The 17,729-nt window shown below is 45.0% G+C and overlaps 2 protein-coding genes and 1 pseudogene across 2 annotated transcripts; 1 reads left to right on the forward strand and 2 right to left on the reverse strand.

The window, feature by feature from the left end:
• Positions 1–278: 278 nt before the first annotated feature.
• Positions 279–5,477, reverse strand: LOC115120285 (protein CIMAP1D-like). The gene is made up of 6 exons (XM_029649198.2): positions 3,825–5,477; positions 3,486–3,596; positions 3,157–3,270; positions 2,906–3,032; positions 2,637–2,823; positions 279–2,460 (listed from the first exon to the last, which is right to left on the reverse strand). Exons 1-6 carry the CDS (start codon positions 3,865–3,867, stop codon positions 2,302–2,304), a joined length of 741 nt encoding a protein of 246 aa, XP_029505058.1. The 5' UTR covers positions 3,868–5,477; the 3' UTR covers positions 279–2,301.
• LOC135572884 (interleukin-27 subunit beta-like) lies at positions 1,362–2,044 on the forward strand (annotated as a pseudogene).
• Positions 5,478–5,574: 97 nt separating the features above from the next.
• On the reverse strand, positions 5,575–12,118 carry LOC115120286 (cytokine receptor-like factor 1). The gene is made up of 8 exons (XM_029649199.2): positions 11,741–12,118; positions 8,939–9,217; positions 8,374–8,503; positions 8,114–8,283; positions 7,213–7,445; positions 7,025–7,118; positions 6,764–6,945; positions 5,575–6,581 (listed from the first exon to the last, which is right to left on the reverse strand). The coding sequence occupies exons 1-8, from the start codon at positions 11,796–11,798 to the stop codon at positions 6,558–6,560; spliced, it is 1,170 nt and encodes a 389-aa protein (XP_029505059.1). The 5' UTR covers positions 11,799–12,118; the 3' UTR covers positions 5,575–6,557.
• Positions 12,119–17,729: the final 5,611 nt, after the last annotated feature.

The raw sequence follows: 17,729 nt of genomic DNA on the forward strand, positions 1-17,729 counted from the left end.
GGAATAGAACCTGAGTTGCTGGCGTGAAAGGCAATCACGCTACTGCATTTTCCCAACAGGGTTAACCTATTTGGTGGGTATTGTAAGGTGTCTCATTAGCTAGGATTGCGACAATATAAATGTTGTTTATAGCGTGAATAAAAACAGACCTGAAGATCTTTTAAATGGCTCATTGTGATAAGGCTTTTATTTCATACAGGATACCTGAAAGCTAATGAGCAACTGAAACATTTGCCAGAGTGTTTAGTTTTTTACAGCAATACAATTCATTTCCTGTATTTAACATGAAATGCTTGGTCAATTTTATTTACATTTTTTAAATGTAAACTTCAGTTATGAACACATGATTATTTACAATGACAGCACACACTGGCCAAATCTGGGACTCGCAATCACAGCCAGTCGTGATACAGCCTGGAATCAAACCAGAGTGTCTGTATTGACACCTCAAGCATGAGATGCAGGGCCTTAGACCACTGTGCCACTCGGGAGCCCAAAAGAGCCCACTGTGATTCAAGCATTATCCACAGACTATGCAGCCATATGATTTCACCCCTGTGTGAGATACTGTACGGTCAGTCAAGTGACCCTTACAGCTAAAACATTTTCTCTACTTGCTGTGACAACCTTTAATATGTCTTCCCAGAGTTGCTGTCTGTCTGAAGCATTTGCCACAGTCATTACAGCGAAATGATTTCTCCCCTCTGTGTATCATGGTATGCATTATCAAGCCTATCCTATAAGGAAAACATTTGTCAGTCTCTGCACTGATATGATTTCTCCCCTATGTGAGATCTCATGTGCACGGTCAAATTTCTCATCTTGTTGAAGCACTTGCCACATTCATTACAACTGTCAGACTTCTCCCGTGTGAGATATTGTATGGAGGGTCAAGTTTTCCTTACGGTTGAAACATTGGCCACAGTCTTTACAGTGATAAGGAATTTCTCCTGAGTGTAGCTTTGTATGTCTGAATAAGTAAACCTTTGTGCTGAAACATTTGCCACAGTCTTTACACCAATTAATTTTCGCTGCATGTAATTTCTTATGTCTAGTAAATTTTGCCTTCTTGTTGAAGTATTTGCCAGTCTTTGCACTGATAAGACTTCTCCTCTCCAGACCCGTGGGTATTTTTTATATGCATGGTCAAGTTTCCTTTGTTGCCAAACGATTTGCTACAGTCTTTGCACCAATAAGATTTCTCCCTTGTGTGAGATCTTGCATGGCCAATTTAAGATTCCTTTGTTATTTAAACATTTGCCAGTCTTCACAGCTAAACGTTTTTTTCCTTGTGTGTATCCTCATATGATTAGTCAAGCCTATATTATTGTGGAAGCCTCTACCACAGTCTTTACATCGACATGGTTTCTCCCTTGCAGAACAGTCTGGATTTATTGACAGGCTGTGAGCCACTAGTTGGTTCAGGTACTCTGTAGCCCTCTCCATCAGTTTATGTTTTGATCTCTTCAGTTGTGAGGATAGGTAGAGTGTGCCTCTCTCTGTACTCCACAGTTTGGGTTTGGTAAAGATGTGAGGGCTGGGGTGGGTCTGCCTGATCCACAGGGAGGACAGAATATAGAGTCTTTGGTATCAAACTTCAGCTGTGAAGCTAGACCCCCCGTGAATGTGACCTTGCAAGCCGTTCCAGGGAAGCTGAAGCTGTTAGTGAAGTGGACCCTCCCTCTTCCTGGTCCGACCACACCCTCTTCCCCCTGAAGTACCAAGTCAGATACCACTGGGACAACAAGGGTACCCCACATGAGATCACTGTGAGTGCAGACTCTTATAGTGTGTGTGTGTGTGTGTGTGTGTGTGTGTGTGTGTGTGAGACACTCTCCTCCCCCCTCTCTCTCGATCTCTCTGGCTCCCTTTGTCTCTCTCCTTCTCTCTGTAGTTGGATCCGTTTGAGGACACCAAGAAAGTTCTACCAGGGCTGTCTCCTGAGAGGTATTATCTAGTTCAGGTGTGTTCCATGGAACTGATGTGGCTGGGACAGAGCAGTGACTGGAGCCTACCTATTACTGTCACCATGCCTGCACACTGAACACACACATGTACACACTGAGATAACAAACACACACACACACACACACACACACACACACACACACACACACACACACACACACAGGTCACACCCATAGATCCACAACTTGGCTTAACGATGATAATAAAAACACTCTATTTGTGACGCACTTTTCCAACATTGTGCTAAATGTGCTCATTAAAACAACACAGTGGTATTTAACTCAGAACTGACTCCAGCATTTCCACAAACTCCGTGTGAAACTCCAATAAAAATCAGTCGGAAACAACCACCACCAGAGGAGTAATGAACTCTGAGTGTCTGATGCCCAGGGAGAAGGCAGGAGGTCTGGGGAGGTGGAGCAGGACCTTCTCCGGGCTGTGGGTCCCTGGCCCAGGCTTCTGAGACTGATCGCTGGCCCGGGTAGTCCGGCTCTGGATCAAAATTAAAATCAAATCCAACTTTATTTTAAGGGAAACATCCCAATACTCTAATTTAGAGGAAGAGATATGCAAGAAAATACTATACAAAATATTAAATTGTAAATAAATAAATAAATAGCTAAAAAGCTAATTAAATACCTACATAAATATAAGATAAAGCTATGAACCTGCATAGAGAAGGACGGCTGTCGTGTGAGGTAGACGCTGGGGTCAGTACTGTTGTAGCGTCCTGGTCCAGGGGTCATGGACAGGTCTTCTGATGGAGCGCCAACCTGTCTGCGCCCCGCCAAGCTGTAGCTGGCACTGGACGGCTTGTGGGGCACCTGGGAACCCAGCAGGTTAGGGAGGGTGTACCTGGGAGGATGATTAGAATGATATGAATGATATAGGGTCCCTCTATACCCGCTCTCCCTCTCTCTCTCTCTTTCATTTGTACCGGTTAGGGGCGGGCACAGAATCCATTATACGGTAGCGTGACCGAGAGCCAATAGTGTAGGAGGGAGTTCTGAGATGAGGTTTCTCTGGGCTGTAGGCACCTGGACCTGGAGTCTGGAAGAGTTCAGCTAGAAGTGAGAGGGGGGGTGAGAGAGAGAGATAGAGAGAGAATGTAAAGAATGTCCAGCAGCCCACTGGGGTAATAGAGTTTGATTGAACAATTGATCTGATTCAGGGAGTAGCTAGTCTCACCGGAGTGTCTTGCCCTGCCGAGCATGGAGTAAGAAGGGGTACCGACGCGGCCGAACCGGGTCATCTTGTCATCGATGTGGTACTGGGGTCCTGGACTGCAATCCACAGAGACCACTGTGGAGAAGAACCCACAATAATTAATAATAACAAAGGTCAAAGGGTAATTTAAAGGTCAAACTTGAGGAAAATGTCAGCAGTACTTTCCATAGACTTCTGCTTCCTGCCCTACTAGCCTGGAGTGTGGATCCTTATGGCAACGGTGTGAATAACGTCTACTCACCATACAAGAGAAATAGGCAAAGAGACTGAGATTGACCTCAGAGACTTACTGTTGCTGCTCATACGTCTGTGGAAGGTGTAGGCGGGGCTACTGGGCTTGGTGAGGTCATGGTTGATGTAGCCAATGGTTGGAGGGAGAGCATAGCGCCCGGGGCCTGGCCCTAGCAACAAGTAATGATGGTGATGATAATGATCATGTTTATTTTCCAGTCATCTAAACCAAAAATACATACAAATTCCATACTCCTGCTCCTCCAGTTTCTAGAGATTCTACATTTCACTTTTCCATTGATGTTAAAACAGAAGTATGACAGTGTTGAATACTGTCCCTGTCAATTAAATTAAAGTTGTAATGTAAACATGTTACATAATAGATGTCTTCAACAAACCTTTCTCTCTGCCAGCGATTATCGGACGTCTCTTAACCTCCATGATTTATCGATCTCTCTCTCTCTCTCTATTTTCCAAACCCTCCTCTCTTCCTCTTTTACACGTTGTTCCTCTGTCACTCCCAGCTAGGGTTGCCAACCCTCAGAGAATGCTGAGGGACCTTCTCCCAGAGCAGTCAGTTGTGTCTGTGTGGGCAGCCCTGTGATTCGCTGGCAGCTAGAAATGCAATCACCAATCAGCACAACAATAACAAGCAGGAGAAGAGATTCGGTCTGGTTTGATCCCGTTAGTCCAAACATAAAGCAGGGTCCTTCCTGCTTCACGTCTGTCGACAAAACTTTGTTAGACCACTCTGGGAAAAAAAACTTTGTTAGACCACTCGGGGAAAAAAAACTTTGTTAGACCACTCGAAAGGTATCCCAGAATAAGTTGACAACTCTACTCCGTGTACACAGATCTCTCTCTCTCTCTCTTTCCTCTCTTCTTCCTTCTCTTCCCTTTACTGTTTGCTGTTCTGTCACTGATTCACTCTCGGCACCATCCAGCCTCTTCAGGAAAGGCACAGCCTCAAAGGCTGAATTATAGATGGTCTTCACAAGGTGAGGAAACGTTATCTCCATTCTGCAGCCCTGGGAACACCTGAATCACCATCTCACTTCTCTTCTTAGAGTTCATGTGTCATAGAGGCGACTCGATGTCCATGTGATGAGTACACTTCCCAGGCGACTGAAGACAGGCTTTAGCTCAGCTGGTTAATAATGTTGTGGCACGCAGATGACCGAGGTTTAAACCCATTTAGTCACGCATAGACAATTAGCTACACTTTGCCCACCTGCAGCAATCGTTAGATGCCCCCTCTGTCTCTCTGGTACAGACTCTGATGCAGGAGGTATTTCAAATCTGACCCTTCAAAGGGAGACTCAGCAATAGGATCATCGCACATATTGGGGTAACTTCCTGCTTAACATACATACATGAACAACAACAGAATTCAGATTTACCAAGACTGCCACTATTGTCTCTCCCTAATGTGCATTGCTGCTGATTCTGTAAGGAGAAATCTGACCGGCATAATGATGTCATATTGCTGAGTGTAGCTTTAAGTTACTGTATAGGATATCTTTACATAAAGGGTGCTGGGAGGCAGAGAGAGGTAACTAAAGACTGTGAGCAGAGCCCTGACCAACAAACACGGGTTAATTATTAACAGGCACTGACTCAGGACACCCGCAGGCCGCAGTAACGGGACCCTGCAGCCATGTCATCAACATCAGACAGACAACACGGCCGTTGACCCTAAACATGCTGGATAAACAGAGTCGGGTTGTTACCGATTATGTATCACCATAAACTGGGTTAATGGAGTCATGTATAGATTACATATAGAGAACATCATTCCTGTTCCCCCAGTGTAACATCAGTAACAGAAACATGACAGGCTTTAAGTGCATTGAGGAACACAGCTGTGTGTCTGGGGGTGTGTGTGTCTGTGGGTGTGTGTGTCTGTGGGTGTGTGTGTCCAGGGGTGTGTGTGTCTGGGGGAATGTGTGTCTGGGGTGTGTGTGTCTGGGGGTGTGTGTGTCCGGGGGTGTGTGTGTCTGGGGGTGTGTGCGAGTGTGTGTCTGGGGGTGTGTGTGTCTGTGGGTGTGTGTCTGGGGTGTGTGTGTCTGGGGGTGTGTGTCTGTGGGTGTGTGTCTGTGGGTGTGTGTGTCTGGGGTGTGTGTGTCTGGGGTGTGTGTGTCTGGGGGTGTGTGTGTCTGGGGGTGTGTGTGTCTGGGGGTGTGTGTGTCCGGGGGTGTGTGTGTCCGGGGGTGTGTGTGTCCGGGGGTGTGTGTGTCCGGGGGTGTGTGTGTCTGGGGGGGTGTGTGTGTCTGGGGGTGTGTGTGTCTGGGGGTGTGTGTGTCTGTGGGTGTGTGTGTCTGGGGGTGTGTGTGTCTGGGGGTGTGTGTGTCCGGGGGTGTGTGTCTGGGGGTGTGTGTGTCTGGGGGTGTGTGCGAGTGTGTGTGAATAGAATGACTTCCAAACTCTTTCAAACCAAACTATAATTCATAATTAAGTCAATAACATTATCAGTAACCAAACATAACTTAGTAACAAAAAATAATAGTTTAAATATGATAGTACAATTCTGTAGAAAAATACATTAGCATTATGGTCAGGAGGTGTTCCTGGGCAGGGCCATATGATCAGGAAAAACTCCTGACCCTATTTATTATTAAGACAGATCTCCACACTGACACAGACAACAATGTCAGTTAATAGTCCTGTAACACAATGTCAGTTAATAGTCCTTAATAGTCCCCCCTCCTCCCAGACCAGGGTTCCCAAATAGTGGGTCACAGACAGTTCCGATTGGGTCGTCATGGTTTAAGACTGGGATGTGACTAGAAACATTACTCTGGTCCTCGTCTCCACTGTTCCTCCCAGTATGTTAACTTCCACTAGAGGGTGCTGTGGATCTCTAGCTTTTCAGAGCTGCCAGTATTCCCACAGTAAGAAGAAGATGACTATTCCTCAATGTCTTATTCCTCCACGTCTTGTTAAATAATTACAGCACACACACCCTGCGGATGGGGCAGGGCTAGAGACACTGTCCCCAAAATTGTATTTCTGCCCCCTTCTTCCGTCGCTGAATGGTGTATGCAAAACCACAGCATTTAGGGGACACCATTTTTCACACACATGTTGTCTTGACTTTGTTGCTGGTTGTTTAAAGGCAGGGGTGATGCGTACTATGACTTATCCCCTTGTAGGACCTGAGAGAGAGAAAAACTTATGAGGATTTCCCTGCACAACAAAAAGCTGAACGATTCAAACATGATGATACAAATTATTCAATAAGACCTGTGTGCATGCCTGTGTGCATGCCTGTGTGCATGCCTGTGTGTGTGGTTGTTGTACGCGAGTGCAGGTGAGTTCTACTTAGCTCCTTACCTACCTGGTTGCGTGTTTTGTGGGACTTCTGCATCCAGACTCTCCATTGGTCGTAGAGTTTGATTGACATGCCGCCGCAGCCATACGCATTATTCCGTACCCAGCCGAAGAACTGCTTCAGCTCACGACGTAACGTAGAATTGGAGTCTCCAGACTTGGAGTCACACGAACCTGATAACACACGCTCTGTAGGAGGGGAGAGAGGGGGTTAGAGTGTGTGTGTTTGGGTGTGTGTGTGTCTGTGTGTGTGTGTGTGCGTCCTCACCACTATGAGGTGTAGAAGCAGCAGTAGGATGGCTCCATTCACTCCAGATACCAGCCCTACGAGACCCATAGATCCCTACTGGGTTACAGCGCACCTGCATAGAACACACTGGGATTACCACACACACACACACACACACACACACACACACACACACACACACACACACACACACACACACACCGTACCTGGACAAAATACACAGTACCCGGTCTCAGGCCTGCCAGGCGACATGATGTCAGGTTCCCAACGTCATCCATGACCTTCCAGTCTGAGATGTCCTCCAGCCGGTAGCGTATCTGGTACTTGGCCTGGAACAGGAAGTCTTTGAGAGCTGGGGGAGACTCCCATCGAACACTCAGATGGTCCTCCAGGTCACCCACACGACTCACACTCACACCTGACGGCGGGTCCGTCGTTACTGTGGACGGGGAGGGGAAAGAGGTAGCTCAGAACTACTTTAAAACAGAAAGATCCGTGTAAAAGAATGGTTATTTCTTTCACTGAGTGAATTGGATCTGACCGTAAGAGTAAGTCATACAGCACAGGTACTGTTGTGTTATTAGTTTCAGTGTGGAGGGAAAGGAGGGAGCAGCGAGTAGTAACTCGAGTGGTGTAACGCGTCAATCGCCCACCTTCCTAGCCCTGCCCCATCCGCAGGGTGTGTGTGTGTCCGTGTGTGTGTCCGTGTGTGTGTGTGTGACCACCCAGCGTGAGTAAAAGGAAAATGAGCTCATCAAAAGGCAGGGTGTGTCTGGTCTTCCATTCTACAAAATGCCCGTCCTCCCCCATTTGTGTGTGTGTGTGTTCCCCCTCACCCCCAAAATCCTGGGTCGGGATCTAAGTAGGTAGGATGAAGTTGGTCCTAGATGTTTATCTTAGGTCAGTTTTACGATTCTCCACTAATGGTTACTGTTAGGTCTTGGGCTAGGTAAGCTGATCCTGGATATGTGCCCCAGGGCAACTTTTAACTGGGGCAGATGTAAAGCTCTAAAGCCAGAGGGTCAAAGTTCAGGCACTTACTCTCTGTCTCTCTATCTGTCTCTGTCTCTCTCACACACACACACTCGCACGTACGCACACACTCACCCACGTCTAGGATATCCAGGGTTATGACATCAGAGGTGGCTGAGCCGAGCTGATTGGTGGCTTCCACCCAGATCTCGTAGGGCGTGAAGAGGGCGAGGTCACGAGGTATGTAGCAAGAGTATGGCTGGGCGGCACTGTACTCCTCACATTCTCTCTCTCTGCCATACCACCTACACACACACACACAAGTGTATTAGACACAGACTGTATTAGAATGTGTGCGTATGCGTGTGTATTAAGTGTGTGCAAGGAGTGTGTACCTGAGTTTGTATTTGAGTGTGTATTTGGTCTTGATGAAGGTCTCTCCCTGTCCTCCCGGTGCCCATCGACAGGTCAGGTCTTTGGTGTTTCTGGACCAGCAGGTTAAGTTGACTGGCTTCACTGGAGGCACTGAGGGAGAAGGTGGATGGAGGGAGAAAGGATATATTTTAGTCCAGAATGTTCTTCTGTCTGTCTGGGGTTTAAATTCTGGTACTTTGCCAAGATTCCATCCCTTTCTGAACACAAGGTGTTGAACAGGGACCTCACGCTGAGATTAGGGCACTGTGACAACACTGTGTGTGTGTGCGTGTGTCTGTATGTCAGACATGTGTGTGTGTGTGTGTCAGACTCCATGTCCAGGGAGTAGTAAAGGGAGTAATGCACCACAACATGGTGTAATAACACAGGAGTTAACAGGACTAAAGATCCTACAGTTACTCATCCACCACAGGTTGGTACTCTGACATAAGACTGGTATAAAACTGTTAACTTTTAACTATGTGTGCGCAAGGTGCTGCTGCTAGATGTGTGTTTGTGTGTGTGTGTGTGTGTTGCTCCACTTACTCCCAATGTACAGGCAGGACCCGGCCAGAACATGTCCTCCATGGTTGTGACACACCAGGTTGTCCCCTGACCTCTGCCTAGAGGCTGGCAGGCCCGGCAGGGTGACACTGAGGGCCGTAGGGCTCAACACGCTGTAGGAAGAGCTGGGCAGCCGGCGGCCATTCAGGCTCCAGAACAGAGAGCTGGCGTGGAGGCCCAGATCAGGGCTGACTGAACATGTGGCAGTGAGGGTGGAGCCGATGGGCAGGGCTGGGTCCTGGGGGAAGATCCCAGCCATCTCTGGAGGGGAGAGAGATGGGATGAGTGAATACATGGATTAAAGAATGGTTGATTGAGCTATTGATTCCCAGTAAGCAGAGGGAAAGAGACAGGCGAGAGGGGAAAGAGAGAGACGGGTTTTTACTGATTCAATTATTCAGAAGAGAATATCCGACAAATAGGCTACTGTATTCTAGAACACAGCCGTAACTCCCAGGTCAGTAGTGAACCATTTCCATTTCCATAGACGCAGAGTGTTTATCACATTGTCAGACCTCTACAAGTCTCATCCTCAAGCCACGAGTGTTGAACAGACAAAAAGGCTGTGTTGTGCTTTGATGAAGCTCATATGAAGACGTTAATTTGACCAAAACTCCTCCTCGACAACACACACACACACACACACATACACACTATTTACACCAAAACACTGTCAACGCTGATGCTGTAAATGTATCATCGTGGAGAGGAAGCCAGGCCGTGATTAGCCAATCAAACAACGATCCAGCTCCATAACAATCATGGTCTCACCACTGCAGTATTACAGGCCAGGCAGAGGGAATGGCCCTGAATTAAGGAGCAGAACATTCAGTCCAAAGACCTCAACGACAGATGCAATTACACTTGTGTATTTACTCTGCTGATGGGTTCTGAAGAAGTAACTATGGGCTGTAAAATCGTATTTGTTTCTAGAAAGGAGGTCCCCTGAGGTAAGGCTGCTCATGTAGATGATGGTTTAAAGGTGCAAATGCGTTTTTTTTCTTCTGGTGAGAGTGTTCTGTGCACTGATTATGCGGCTGGTACAGAATGTTTGTTTTCGTTCATGCCTGAGACTGAGCATTGATCATTTCGGCAGGGTTTTCTTTCCATCCAGGCACAGAGCCAAGATGGTGGTCAGTTAGATCAGATGTGTTAAGTGTTTGGATGGAACAAAAGTCTGCAACACCCTGTTTGTTTCTCAGGGGTGAAAAGCATTGCTTTAAATCTAAGTAAACACACAAGCTGTCGAGCTAAAGCCCTGTATTACAGCACTGGTGTTGTGAAGATGATAAATGGCCTCTGGTTTTAGACCCTCCTGGTTCTGGATGTCAGTCTTCAAGGATGCTTGGAAAGCGACTAATCCCCTGGTTTCTAAAGCCCTGTTTACCTTTCTCTCCTGCACGGAACAGTTCAAAGGTAGTCTGTGTTTCTGTCCGTCTACGGGACAAAGTCGCCACACGTGGAACGTGTGTATGGAACATGTGTATGTGAGTGAATTGAAACAAGAAGTCATGCAACATTTAGCCATATCGAGCCATGTGATGTTTTCTGAATGGCAGTAACTTTGACTATGATGAGTGAGTGGGAGATTTCACTGGAAACGCTGACAACAAGAACATCAACTAGAGAGCATCAACATGACATGGAAAGGAAGGCGAGAGACGTTCACAAGGCAGCCTAAAGGTCTTCAGTGGTGAGGAAAGTGCTGATGCACATCCAAACCAGGAAAAATAACCTTTCAGAAAAACGTGTATTGCAGTTGTTATGAATCTATCACTGGAGTAGCTGGGGAATGGCAGCAGTGGGTCTTGCTCTTCAACCAGCAACTCTGTGGAAACAATCTTCTGTGCCATAAAAGTCCAAGCCTTCTTGCTATGGAGGCAGTAGCTCACTACTGTCGCATACATTCATTTCTTCATTAAACAACTGAAAACACATACACAGTTCACGGTTAGACAGTAATAATCTCGGCCTCCGTAGTTTTATGACCTCACCTATACAAATAAACTGGACTCAGACACCAAATCTAGCCGACATACCGCAGCACATAACTGTGATTTATTTACTTTACTTTGTATTAAGCTGGCGGTTAATATTCCCTGAGACCCGACCATATGATGTCACCGTGGTGTTGCCTCCGTGACAGCCCAGTGCTACATGTGTTAAACGAATTAAGAGCCGACCTGTTGAAATCCATCCTCTTGGGACACGGTTTTTCAATAGCATGGTCAAGAAAACCGAGATCTGTGTTTAGCTAGGACTATTATTTCACCATTTCATGAAATCTATAAGGGCTAGTGATTGTTCATGGAAATTACTTTTTAAAATTGTTTTAATATTGCAATATTTTACATAAAGCAATATTGCATTATTTTACCTAATGTTTGATGCTGGATACAGATCTCAAATGTTATTTTATTTCTTTATGAAATGCATTATAATTAAGTTTAGCCTGTTCATTTAATTCAATTTGAAATGGTTGGAAAAATAAGGTAGCCTACTAAATCTGATTCCCTGCGTTCAAATCATTTCATATTTACCTCAAATTATTATTACAATATTATGGATAATCGTTTCAAAAGATGTAGGACTTTCCATTGTTAGAGCAATTATATTGTACACTCATTCCCTATGAAACCCGCATAAACAATACCGTTTTACCCGCATAAACAATACCGTTTAGCCCATTAACAAGGTAGGCTATTATCTAACAGTAGGCTATATCCTACCAAACCAGCTTTACAGACAACGTGTGTTCTCACATGGAAGAGCTGCTGTACTTACGTGACGATGAGGACACAACAGCAGGAATGTACAGAATCAAGAATAATAATGACAACATTTTATGGCAACTTTTATCTTCTTTCGTTCAGTCGGAAAAGTCTCCAATTTTTACGCTTCTAGAGTATAATTTACACAGGTTAGGATGGGGAAAACCGCACAGGTTCAAGGTGAATTGCACCGCAGTCCCAAGATGCGAGAAGAGGAGTCTTTCATGCCCAAGCTCGGTCCAAACCTATTATTTGATCAGTTGTTTGCAAACCATCTCCGGTCCGAAAGAGACCATCGGTAGTCGTGAGCTTTTCCAAACTCCGTTAAGTATTCTAGTGCTTCTCCTTCTGTCTGTCTGCGTCTTCACACACAAGTTCATACTTTTCAAGCTCCTCCTCTCTCTTCCCACACAGACGCCAATCGTTTTTCTTCCTCCCAGTCTTTTCCTCTCCTTTTCAACCCCCCCCCCCCCCCCATCTCTTGGCCTGTGATGCGTCAAGGAGTCAGATCCATTCACTTTCACCGAATCACTCTTCCCCCCTCTTTTCTCTCTCTCCCTCCTTCTTTTCTGCCTGGGGGGCTGTTGAGTCACAGAGCATTATAGGAAACTTCCTCATGATATGACTTTGACTCCCACACAGTGTGTGTGTGTATGTGCGTGCATGCGTGTGTCTGTGTGTCTATGAGTGCATGCTTGTGCATGTGTGTGATATCTGAGATGGTTTGGTGGTTGGGGTTTGTGTTTGTTTTGATGTTATGGTGACAGGTGGTGAAAGGGATGTAATTGTGGTATCTTGCATAACCCATATACCGAATGCCTTGGGCTGCAGGGAACAATACATATGATGTCTTACAGTAGTACATTCTGAGTCTACACCCATCCCTCCTCCACCAACTAGCTGTGATTGGAACTTGTCACTTTTCCCAATTATATGAAATATTTCATCAATATTTTCATCGGTCATTCCTTCCTTCAGTTCTTCTTTCATTCCTACCTTCCTTCCCTTTGACGTAATCCCTGATTTGACATTGTAGGATTGGTGAGAGTGGGTGTCATCTGATGCTTTGGATAACTCACTAGATGTCTTCATTCACATGAGCGAGACAGTGAGGTAAGGTAGACTACAGTCACGCCATCCAGTCTACTCAATCATACTGCATTGTCTTGTAGGATATAAAAAAACACTGTTCAAGTTGAACATCTCAATGGGCACTATGACTAATGTCTGAAGTTGGCATCCCCCTCTCTTTCAGTCGTTCTCTCTCTCTCTTCCCCCCTCATCCCCTCTCTCTCTTTCTTTCTCTCAGCCGTTCTCTCGGTCTCTCTCTTCCCCCCTCATCCTCTCTCTCTCTTGCTTTCTCTCTTTCTCCCCCTCTCTTCTTTGAGTCAGTTAGTGTAACAGAGACTAAGAATGTTAACTGATTCAGAGGCAAATGTCCCACAATGCCATGCTTTCTCTTGGCTCCGGGAGGCGACTGTTGTTCCCGAGGTGATTCCCGCTCGTGGTGTGGCGACTGTGTCCGGGCATCCCGTAAGTGTGATTTTTTGTTGTTGAATGAACAAGAACCCCATGTTGTGTCATTTATAAGCCCCTCTAAGACTGCTAGAATGAAACTGATTTGCTAAAAGGGGCGTCGATTGATCGGAAGGGACTGAAAGGAGAATGTTTCTCATCAATGCAAAAAAGATATGTTAGTTGGCACACATGCGTGCACACGCACACACACACACACACACACACACACACACACTGAGGGTAAGCTGGTTCTGGATCTGTGACTGACTCCCTACAACCATGCTGTAACATTGGGGAGGACAGAATGGAGATGGTTCAATCCAGCACTACTGTAACAGACATGGGAAGACAGGCTTATTCCCTTTAAACCAGACCACGCTGATGGGAACATGGGCCTATGGCAAAACCATGTGGCATGGGGTCAAAAAAAAGAATTGCAACATGTACAGGTCCTAAAGAAAAAAATGATGTCAAACACTACAGTGCCTTGCGAAAGTATTCGCCCCCCTTGAACTTTGCGACCTTTTGCCACATTTCAGGCTTCAAACATAAAGATATAAAACTGTATTTTTTTGTGAAGAATCAACAACAAGTGGGACACAATCATGAAGTGGAACGACATTTATTGGATATTTCAAACTTTTTTAACAAATCAAAAACTGAAAAATTGGGCATGCAAAATTATTCAGCCCCCTTAAGTTAATACTTTGTAGCGCCACCTTTTGCTGCGATTACAGCTGTAAGTCGCTTGGGGTATGTCTCTATCAGTTTTGCACATCGAGAGACTGACATTTTTTCCCATTCCTCCTTGCAAAACAGCTCGAGCTCAGTGAGGTTGGATGGAGAGCATTTGTGAACAGCAGTTTTCAGTTCTTTCACAGATTCTCGATTGGATTCAGGTCTGGACTTTGACTTGGCCATTCTAACACCTGGATATGTTTATTTTTGAACCATTCCATTGTAGATTTTGCTTTATGTTTTGGATCTTTTGCAGACTCCATCAGGTTTTCTTCCAGAATGGTCCTGTATTTGGCTCCATCCATCTTCCCATCAATTTTAACCATCTTCCCTGTCCCTGCTGAAGAAAAGCAGGCCCAAACCATGATGCTGCCACCACCATGTTTGACAGTGGGGATGGTGTGTTCAGGGTGATGAGCTGTGTTGCTTTTACGCCAAACATAACGTTTTGCATTGTTGCCAAAAAGTTCAATTTTGGTTTCATCTGACCAGAGCACCTTCTTCCACATGTTTGGTGTGTCTCCCAGGTGGCTTGTGGCAAACTTTAAACAACACTTTTTATGGATATCTTTAAGAAATGGCTTTCTTCTTGCCACTCTTCCATAAAGGCCAGATTTGTGCAATATACAACTGATTGTTGTCCTATGGACAGAGTCTCCCACCTCAGCTGTAGATCTCTGCAGTTCATCCAGAGTGATCATGGGCCTCTTGGCTGCATCTCTGATCAGTCTTCTCCTTGTATGAGCTGAAAGTTTAGAGGGACGGCCAGGTCTTGGTAGATTTGCAGTGGTCTGATACTCCTTCCATTTCAATATTATCGCTTGCACAGTGCTCCTTGGGATGTTTAAAGCTTGGGAAATCTTTTTGTATCCAAATCCGGCTTTAAACTTCTTCACAACAGTATCTCGGACCTGCCTGGTGTGTTCCTTGTTCTTCATGATGCTCTCTGCGCTTTTAACGGACCTCTGAGACTATCACAGTGCAGGTGCATTCATACGGAGACTTGATTACACACAGGTGGATTGTATTTATCATCATTAGTCATTTAGGTCAACATTGGATCATTCAGAGATCCTCACTGAACTTCTGGAGAGAGTTTGCTGCACTGAAAGTAAAGGGGCTGAATAATTTTGCACGCCCAATTTTTCAGTTTTTGATTTGTTAAAAAAGTTTGAAATATCCAATAAATGTCGTTCCACTTCATGATCGTGTCCCACTTGTTGTTGATTCTTCACAAAAAAAATACAGTTTTATATCTTTATGTTTGAAGCCTGAAATGTGGCAAAAGGTCGAGGGGGGGGGCGAATACTTTCGGAAGGCACTGTTCCTAGTGCATCTCCTTAGACCCAGATTCATCTCTTACTAGTATTTGCGTGTGTCAGTAGCATCGTTGTGGTATCAGTAGCCTCTGAAACACTAGAAACCTGTCCACTCGACTGAGACCACACTGGTCCCATAGACAATTACTTGAAATATTGTTTTCTGTGTTCTGATTCTGTAAATAAATCAAGAAACAAACATTCTGAGCCAGAGCTAAAGGTAGTTTTGCAAGTGATGCAACATTGGGCTTAAAAGGTTTGCAAACCTGAGACATGGGGCTGCATTCATATAGTAACAGAAACGTCTGAGAGATTGTTTCTCTTCCAAATTCTACAGATATGGACAACCAAAGACTTCAATAGCTACTTTGATGTTCCTTCTACACATCAAAAGAACAGGCAAACAAAAAGGTTTATGAGGTCAAAATACTGCAGTTGACAACCATTCATTTTGTTATAAAAGAGTAAGATAGGAGGTTATCCTCCAAGTTCAGCCAGAAAGGACAACTAAATAAAGCAGGTTAGATGTTCTTCATACATACTAAAAACACAAAATAGTTGATCCTTTCAAAAATATATGTTCACATTTGCTATTTTAGACAAAATGACTTCATTTCAGATTCATGTATAATTTGACATTATGCATCACATGTTAATGTTTTGGATTCATTTTGATGTGATTTTTTATAGATTTTCACGGTTTTCTTAACGTAAAGTTTTCATACATTGAAGCCCAATGTGGCTTTTTGCAAAGTTTCCAGAAAATTGTTCTATAAACTCGAAAATCAAAAATTGGATTATTTTCATATCGGGGGCCTATTACAAGTATTTCTGAAGGGGAATAACATGCTTTCCTCATTTGGTTCTATGCTTGTGTCTCACAGGGGAAAGATGATTCCATTAAGGGGCACATCAAAATGAATCCAGTACTGTAGATTCCAGTACAATGGAATAGAATAGATTGTGATGATACATGTATTATTCTCCTCTGTGTATAGACCCCGCAGGAGGTTTTAGGAGAGGTTGGAGTTAGAGCCCTCTAATCAGGACTGGGAACCACTCCAACTCTATCTGAGTACAAGATGATGTACCAAGGGAGAGATAGAAAGAACAAGAGGGAGGAAGAAAGTCAAGGGGATAGAGAGACAAAGAGTTGGAGAGAGAAAGGGAGAGATAGAAAGTAAGAGAGAGAGAGGTAATCAGAGAAAAGCAGAGAGAGGTCCAATCCTGCCTGATTAGGAGAAGAATGTCTTTTGAAGACCGTCAGTACCTGGTTATGAACCAGTTCCATCCAGAGACACAAATCAGGGCTACTACTCCAGAGGGATTGTGCATATGTGTGGGGATTATACCCCTGACAAAGGAGAGAACCAATCAGACTGTCATTCCTCCTCCTCACATAGTCTATCTTTCTTCTCTCTCTCTCTCTCTCTCTCTCTCTCTCTCTCTCTCTCTCTCTCAAGCAATGCTTTCCTGAAATAATGCATGACAGATGTATGTCAACCTCTTTCTTCTCCCTCTCTCTGCCTGTCTCTCTTATGGCAGGGCCTCTAAAACATGCCAATGTAACTTATGTTTCTCCTTCTCTGTCTCCCTACGTCTCTCTCTCAGCTTCTCTCCCTCTGTTCCCATCTGGACCCAATGTGTTGGTCTACTCTCTGCCATCAACAATCAAAAAAAGCAAAACACTACATTGAGGAGACGGGGATCAAGGTTTTGTCTGTAAATCCCTCTGGTTTTATGGCCTGAATTACAAGTACATGTGAAGTGCATGTTTATTTGAACTAGCTGGGTTGGATAGATTGGATACTGGCTTTCACCCGTAGACTACTCCCCAACCCAATAATGTGGAGCTACAGTACGACTGAGAGGGCCTGCTGCTCCATTTCTATCCATTGGAGGGCAGTACCTACAAGCTTGTTCTGTATGTGTCAATGGCTGTATATTTAAGCAATAAGGCCAGAGGTGGTGTGGTGTATGGCCAACATACCACGGCTAAGGGTTGTTCTTAAGCACGACGCAACGCGGAGTGCCTGGACACAGCCCTTAGCCGTGGTATATTGGCCATATACCACAAACCCCCGAAGTGCCGTATTGCTTAAATATACAGCCATTGACACATACAGAACAAGCTTGTAGGTACTGCCCTCCGATGGATAGAAATGGAGCAACAGTAAAAGCAGTAAATAATACATGTTTTGTCAAACCCGTGGTATACGGTCCGATATACCACAGCTGTCAGCCAATCAGCATTCAGGGCTCGAACCACCCAGTTTATAACAGTGCATATCATACTCAGCGTGGTCCTCTGTCGCTCAGTTGATAGAGCATGGCGTTGGCGCCATTCTACTCACGTTAGGCTGTCAAGCATGTCCAATCACCATCTCCATGTCCATGTTCAAAAAGCCAATCAATGTATAGCTTCTC

The sequence above is a fragment of the Oncorhynchus nerka genome, linkage group LG2, assembly GCF_034236695.1.
Source record: "Oncorhynchus nerka isolate Pitt River linkage group LG2, Oner_Uvic_2.0, whole genome shotgun sequence".
Classification (NCBI taxonomy): domain Eukaryota; kingdom Metazoa; phylum Chordata; class Actinopteri; order Salmoniformes; family Salmonidae; genus Oncorhynchus; species Oncorhynchus nerka.

Bases quoted from the DNA above. Each gene is read 5' to 3' on its own strand.
- LOC115120286 (XM_029649199.2), bottom strand. From the start codon at position 11,798: ATGTTGTCATTATTATTCTTGATTCTGTACATTCCTGCTGTTGTGTCC. The intron at 6,946-7,024 runs GTGAGGACGCAC...CCCCTCCTACAG, and splicing joins TGCTTCTACACCTCATAGTG to AGCGTGTGTTATCAGGTTCG. The intron at 6,582-6,763 runs GTAGGTAAGGAG...TCTCTCTCTCAG, and splicing joins CCCACAAAACACGCAACCAG to GTCCTACAAGGGGATAAGTC.
- LOC115120285 (XM_029649198.2), bottom strand. From the start codon at position 3,867: ATGGAGGTTAAGAGACGTCCGATAATCGCTGGCAGAGAGAAAG. The intron at 3,597-3,824 runs GTTTGTTGAAGA...ACTTGTTGCTAG, and splicing joins AATCGCTGGCAGAGAGAAAG to GGCCAGGCCCCGGGCGCTAT. The intron at 3,271-3,485 runs GTAAGTCTCTGA...TCTTCTCCACAG, and splicing joins CAGACGTATGAGCAGCAACA to TGGTCTCTGTGGATTGCAGT.